At 40.8% G+C, this 7,433-nt stretch overlaps 1 protein-coding gene across 2 annotated transcripts in view; it reads right to left on the bottom strand.

Moving 5' to 3' along the window:
• Window positions 1–5,245: 5,245 nt before the first annotated feature.
• LOC128765328 (nuclear receptor ROR-alpha A-like) overlaps window positions 5,246–7,433 on the bottom strand; it is a 37,269-nt gene continuing 35,081 nt past the window's right edge. For both annotated transcript variants that reach the window (XM_053875999.1, XM_053876010.1), the window contains 2 exons: window positions 7,083–7,195; window positions 5,246–6,697 (listed from right to left, as the gene is read on the bottom strand). In XM_053875999.1, the coding sequence (XP_053731974.1) occupies window positions 6,533–6,697; window positions 7,083–7,195 (278 nt within the window). In that variant the 3' untranslated portion in view covers window positions 5,246–6,532. The remainder of the gene's footprint in view (window positions 6,698–7,082; window positions 7,196–7,433) is intronic.

The following is a 7,433-nucleotide window of genomic DNA, read 5'->3' as shown; positions in this document are numbered from 1 at the left end:
GACGCCTGGCATTTTGTCCTTTCAAGTCAGCCAGTGCTTTCCTGCTACTGTACAAATTTCTAGAATTTGACTCAACCAAGCGGGAAGTAAAGCGTCTCTTGAGATGCTGAAAATCAGGTTCAAGCTAAAACGACAATCGATAGTCCTTCCAACTCTGCTGGCCCAGCTTCCTTGGCTGTTATTTCCAGTTAGTCTCTCACTTAGGGAGCAGATAAGGTTACCCTGAGGCATCACTGTAATGGGGAGAGTCTGGTGGACAGGCAGCAGGTCAATGAACATTGATCTGCATCATTATTCCACTCCATCGAACCTTTACATTGGTCATTAGTGTCTAAGTCAAACGCGAATGTTGCCTGTCTTGTTATCAGTGATCCCCAGACTCGTTCTCTTTGAGTCTCAATCATTGTTTAATAACTGCCGCTCTCTATCCTCTGTGTTTTGTTGTTCCTGCTTCGGTTGTGATGTTTTCACAGCAGTTTAAACTTGTCTGAGCACAAGATCTCCATCATTTGGACCTGATATGTCGCTCTTTATGTGAGAGCAAATTGAGACCATTTGTTTTCACATTGGAACGACAGAAGTCAACAGAGAGAAAGGTGTATTACAATTACTTACGGTAGATTGCGTGTCCAATTCAAGGTCCGCGGGCCAAGTCATTTTAGGTGGCCCACAGGTGCAATACCGACTCTTAGCCTCGAAAATAAATCAATAGTGTGGTCATTTCCAGACTATAAGCCGCTACTTTTTTTCTCATGGTCTGAACCATGCACCTTATACAACGGTGCGACTAATATATGGATTTTCACAGGTTAAAGAGCGTCATTGTTGCCAAAACATTGCGCTTTTTCACATCAAACCGATGAAATCCCAGGTGTTTTATTTACCTTAAAGCACTCAAAATGCACTGTTTTCACCCACGTGTCCGCAGCTCCGTCCGCTGAGCCAATCTCCTGGAGGACTGGAGACGAGAAGAAGCAGCTGAGACTGGCTGCCCAAACTTTGGACACACGGTCGAAAACACAGCATTATGAGCGCTTTAATGTGAACAAAAGATGTGAGTTGTAATGATTCCAGTTCAGAACATTGCAGAGTTAGTTTCATGAGTCAGTCTCGCTGCTGGACCCTGTTCTCAAAACTAGTTTGGAAGTGATCCTCATGCATTTTTAAGCACCACTGAACTTTCTACGGCGCAGACAGCACCACTGCACCCGCGGCTTATATATGGACAAGATCTATTTACATTTCGCTGCTATTGTTACATGTAGCATCTTGTAATTGAAATTGAGACACATTTTGTTTAAATTCTTATTCTGTGTTGAAGACTTTTTTAATGTATCTTCTCAATCTTTATTTATGTTTAAAAATTGCAGATGAAATGGAGAAGACTGAGATAAGTTTGAAAGTGGAATATCTTTGAGGCAGCAGTCGTACACACAGATTATGGGTTTACAGCAAATGTTGGTGCTGCTATGTGATTTAGACACAATCCCTCTGTGAGCCGTAGGAGGCGTGAGGGAGGTGACTGCAGATTAACGTACTGATGTTTGATGGTATAACAACAAGATGGATTTTTTTCTGTCATGTCTGGAGATAAAGGCTTTCATGGAGCTGACGCAGCATCTGATAACATTATTTTCTTGAAATCAACTGCCATCTCACAGTTCTGAGACGACTTTAAATTCTCCAAAGACGGAATCAAGTCTAAGTCACCTGGCTGATATGCAAGAAGTTGTTTCTTTATTGTAGCCAGGATCCAGAGAAACCTTATTCAATACTATGGTGCTCCTATGGCGACTCTTCCTCCCTCCCAAAGAGTAGAAGTAGAAACACTGGTCAGGTGATTTTTCATCCTATGTCAGGGGTCAAACCGGTCCCCAAAGGGCTGGAGGGCGGTACAGGTTTCTGACCCAACCAGTCAAGCACATACTGTATAGTTTAACCCAGGGGTCACCAACCTTTTAGTAAACGTGAGCTACTCCAAGGGCACTGTGTGACTATAAGGGCTGCCATCGCTTCAGTACACACTTCTGAAGTCACAATATATAATGGATGATAAATGATATTCCTCTCAAATACTTGTCTCATTGCTGAGTTTTCAGAATAAAAGAATCATTATTATTGTTATTTATTTTTTTTTTTCCATAGGCTCCATAGGCTGCTCCCTTGGATCCCTGGTTTGACCAAACAGGTGTCAGCTGAAACAAACAGCATCAGACTGACAATCATCTTCAGTCGCTGCCAATGGCGTCAGGATCTGCACCTGAAGGTGGAGCATGCTTCGAATAAAAGCCTATTACGTTAACATACGACGGTGACGGCAGACTTCTGTGTCAGCATAGGGCACATGCTGTCTGTCACTTGAAGAGAGTCGCTATTTGAGACCGTGGGAGTGAGAATGTGTTGAGTTTTGAATCCTGAAACATAGTTTTATACATTTCTCTTGTCTTCTCTCTTATCTCTGGGTCTTCCTCACGGGGGAACACACTACCTGAGAGACCACGTGGGATGCACCGTGGCTCTTGATATGACAGTCCTTCCTCATGTCCTGTGATGGACTACCTGAAAACTCAAGGCCAAGCTCTATCAGCTGCTCACCTGTCAATCTGATAGCGTCCTTATCTACAGTGCAACACTATGACAGGCAGGTCTTTTTTTATTCTTGCTTCCACAAGGTGTTGATAAGTGCCATTGCCAGCAGATGATCTCAACATGGGAACTTTAAGACTGAATCTTCTCCAACTTTACTTCCCTCCTCAGTGTGTCAGCTGCCGTTCTTTCACACCGGCTGCAGGGAAACAGTGACTCTCTCCGTGCTGACATAGGCTATTGACAGCTCGCAGTGCTCCAGATTTGTCAGCTTAAGTGTGATTGGCACTTCTGGACCTTTGTCTCTGCCCACTCTGATGCCGCCAGACGGCTCGGGCTGCCAAGTCTGATCCATCGCTTTAGCAATCACACTTCTCAAGCACTTCACTCCTACATGACTGAGGGAGGCTTCCCTTTCTTCTTCTTCTCCCAGAGAACTGAGGAAAAACTTTACCTTGCTGTGAACATGCTCCTGCTATGCCTGATTTGTAGTCCTTTTGAGCGCATCTTTTCAATCATTATGTCGAACATGAGTTCAAAGTAAGACTCTCACACCAGGTCTCTCAATGATCCCAGTAGAACTGACTAATGGCAGAACTTTCTGAAACGCTCCCATTAGAACTTTCAGTGACACCCCCCTGGATGCTATAAAAACTATAAATCTCACAGGAAGCAGAATTGTCAAGCACACTCACCAAAGTTTTTAATGGAGTCGAGTCAGTCTGGAACACTGAGAGACGCTCACAGAAGAACTCTCAATAGGCGGGAAATGTAGCACGCAAAATGTTCATTCTGGATCTCTCGATGAAACTTTAGGCAGAATTCACCGAATCAACGATGCTTGCGTCGGGACTTCAAAACCCTCTCTGACACTAGTCTATGTATTCACTTGACTTTCAGTCAGTGGTGGTCCAAAATATCATTCAACGTGTCGACGGGCTGCTGAATATTTGTTCACAGTTTCAAACAATCTTCCAAGTATACAAAACGTTTTCTATATCTTTCAATAATACATACATATAAGCAAAGGTTTCATTCACTCATTCAAAAGTTTTAAAAAATCCAACTGCTGGATGTGCAGTCACCACTTGGATAGGTTCTGTACACACACAGGTACAGATGTTTGAGAATCCCAGGTTAGTAGGGGGAGGTACTTCCTCACCTCTGACTGGCTAGACTGCGTCTCCACCCCTAACCCTGACCCTTGAGTTATTTTGCTCAAGATATAAACGCATCTTCAAGCGTCTCTGCCTCTGCTCAGCTTCTTACTTGCTCAGCTCTGGGTGAGATGTCGGCTCAGCAGTTTGCCTCAGATGTTTAGTCTGCTCTGAACGTGAGATGACGTTTTTCGCGGCCCGCATCATTCTTACATTGTTGAGAAGTTGCTCACTTTCATTTCCACTCAAATGCATTCTATACACATTTTAAAGGGCATTCATTTAAGGTTGTGTGAGAATCGCGCACCAACCCACCAGCCCATGTATCCACTTAAAAAAGAAATAAAAGGTAAAAATGGCAACCTCTCATCTTAGTTCCCAGAGCACATGCACTAATCTAACCAAAAAGATACAATAAACTTGTTTATTTCAGTGACAAACCGAGCTAGCAGCAACGATATGAGATATATTTTTGTTCAGATGGGTGCCATTTTTTTATGACTTGAGCACCAGGCGCTCAAAAATGTCTGGGGACATGCCTGACAGCCGTGTAGTCAGTAGTACGCTCAGGTAGCAGTAACATGCATCAGAAGTACACCTCTACGACTAAATTCCAAAAGCATCTGAAGTTGCACTAAAAGATTAGCAACATCTTTTTGGGCTAGTGTTTGGATGGTTCCACGAAATGTGATAGAATCTATTCATTTAAAATTCAACACGGAAACCACTGCCCAATATAGATTCTTTCAGCATGCTTGACAAGGCGCCTGTTTGTGCTGTACTGTGTTTTGACGGTTCATGTCAACAATTCAATTCTCAGACATTTGAATTCAGAACACGGTGAGCAACTTTCTCCAGAAAAATGAATTGTGAAATCACGAGTCCTATGGCACAATGATCAAGCAATGCTCTGCTGCCATCTAATGGAGCTACCTTGTACTGCAACACGACGCAGGCTGTGAGCCAGGGAATTGTTTACTGGACTTGTCGACAGTGATTTCAAAAATAATAATTGATATTGAGTAGTAAAAAAAAAATGAACAAACACATCTTTCTCACCATTTTTTTTTATTAAGAAACTCATCTGATTTGTATCAAAACGAGTAAAAGTGATTCACTAGTTTGAAAATGGTGACTGCCCCAAGTCTGACACACTGATGCAGGTGCATGCTGGGAACTATACATCATATATACATCTTGCACAATAATGGAAAATCACGAGTGGAATAAAATGACCACTGGCGGCAATATGGTCGAGAATCTCCTCTTTTGTTATGCAAATGGTCACAAAAATGTACAATACTTCATTTGACAAACACACTGCCAAGGGGTTCGATCACAGTTTTTAAATATCATACAAAAGATTTTTTTAACACACCGATCCATTAAAATATAAAATTGTTTAATTCGGATGCAACAAATTTAAGTGCATTTCTTCTAAAATGTAAATATCACAGTTGTTATTGCTTTTTTTTTTTCTTTTTTTTTTTTCACCCTTATACATCATTATTATTGCTTTAGAACATACTACCAGGTATTTTTGCATGTTATTTTGGGTTCACTTAATGCAATATTTCCTGAGTTTTAATTTTAATTTCGAGCTTTGGACCTTTTTTCTTAACTATTATTGTTATTAAAATGTTAAAAAGCACATAGACATTTCATCCCCATCAAACGGAAAAAGAAAATGATTAAAATACCACAATTAATAGGCCGAAACATATCAAAATATGTATTTAGCATCTTATTCGGAGTGAAGTGCTTGTCAATATACAGAATAACATTAATGATAGTAGTGCAATGTAATTCAATTTAAAATTTTCTTTTCATGTATAAAACATTTTTAACTATTTTAAAGGCTACAGTACTGTAGATTACAAGTGACACAAGAAGTGACTGTAATAATGCTATTTTCTGGGGGAAAAAATCTTATTTATGACACAAAATGTTGGAATATAATTAAGACATTTATCTTGGTGACTTTAACTAAGCAACATCAAATAACCTCCATTTAATTATGAGTGAATAAAACAGTACGCGTTTTTCATCTTAGCCACTAGATGGTGGTGTTTTGATATCTTAAAACATGCAACGTCTTCAAATTCGAATTCATTGTGCTCATGTGAAATTGAAAAATATTGCGCCGCTGCTGCAAGCTAAGTCCTTCACTGGCTGCATAGCAGATGGTTGACTTTTACATTTTGCATATAATTATGTGCTACAGTAAGGAATCATACTGAGTGTATTAATGACAGAATGCATATGACATCACGCTCACCTGAGAGATCTGTGCGGAAGTCAGCCGAGAAAATCATAACTGTGTCTTTTCACTCGGACTTTTGCGAGAAATGTGGAAGACAACTGTTGAAAAAGTCTGAATCTGTTGCTCAGGTAATCGATTTCAAACCTTTCTTCCACAATTACGTAAATCTGGTCCTAAAGCTAGTCAATGTTTTAATACTGAACATTGACATTTAGATAAGTATAAAAACTTAAATTTGAATCATCAAAAAGATAAGAACTAAACCGACCTAACAATAAACCAACTGCTAACTAGTTGGCAGCCACTAAAATGTTTTTATCTTGCACCAAATACAGACTATCTGAGTAATTCAACAGTGTTGTGTTGAGACACATGAAAAACTTTCTTCCAAACCTCAGTTACCGGTTTATGATTTATGAATGTTAAAGAGAAATTAGTGGCTCCGATAAGTGGAGCAGTGTCCTTGTTCCGTATCAGCGTCCATCCATACAGTGCTTGACTGGTTGTTCCTGTGTTCACCTTCCACTCAGTCAGCCGGTTGCACCATCACTTCCTGGTTTGCTCCAAAAAGCTCCTTATAAAGAGGAGGGAAGAGTGTGTGGACAATGTCGGGGTAGAGAGCTCGCAGCGCCAACAGCTTCTCCGTGTGGCGACTGCACAGCGATCGCAGCGTTGATACTTTGTGCCTGAGCTGAAGACAAAAGAAGTGTATGAATTTTTTCTGTTCTTTCCTTAACTTTGCTTCAACTTTTAGTACATTTCTTGGAATTTATTGGAAGTCCAGAGTTGCATAAAGGGAACTCCACCTGCCAGAAATCTCCCTGCTAAGGGAATTAAGTCATTTATATTTGTTTATTTGTATTTCCAATACTTATGTCAATGTCATCTACTTGCCCCATTTGTCTACAAAAGATCCACTTGGAGAATCCACCTAATCCTAATCTCACTACTTAAATTATTTCTGGAATTCTGGTTAGTTTGTGTTAGCATCACAATATATATTTCAACAAAAAATCAATCACAAAAAGTCAGTGTTTCTCAATATCAATACAAAAGCAACGTGTGGGTGTTCGAACCTTGTCCATCACTCCGTCTCCTCTCTGGTTCTTCTGCAGGACGTGCTGAAGAGCCAACAGAGTCTTCTGCTGCAGCTTTTCCACCTGCAGAGCCTCCTGCAGCCACGACCGGTCTACACAAACAAACACACACAGTCTCCACACACATTGTTGGTTGGGTCGATGAGATTTCATGAAACAGTGTCCTGATTTTTAAAGGCCACCAGATGGCGCTGTCTGCTGTAAAATGTTTGGACTTGAACAACGAAAAGCCCATGTCATTTCTAAACCAAGAGCGCCATCTAGTGGCCTCTGAAAGTAAGGGCAATGTTTCATCAACCCAGCAGTACTGTTTCATGATACCTCATCTAC

Source organism: Synchiropus splendidus, chromosome 1, assembly GCF_027744825.2.
Source record: "Synchiropus splendidus isolate RoL2022-P1 chromosome 1, RoL_Sspl_1.0, whole genome shotgun sequence".
Classification (NCBI taxonomy): Eukaryota; Metazoa; Chordata; class Actinopteri; order Syngnathiformes; family Callionymidae; genus Synchiropus; species Synchiropus splendidus.
The sequence above is the reverse complement of the archived record's forward strand: the minus strand, read 5'-3'. Positions and strand labels throughout refer to the sequence as shown.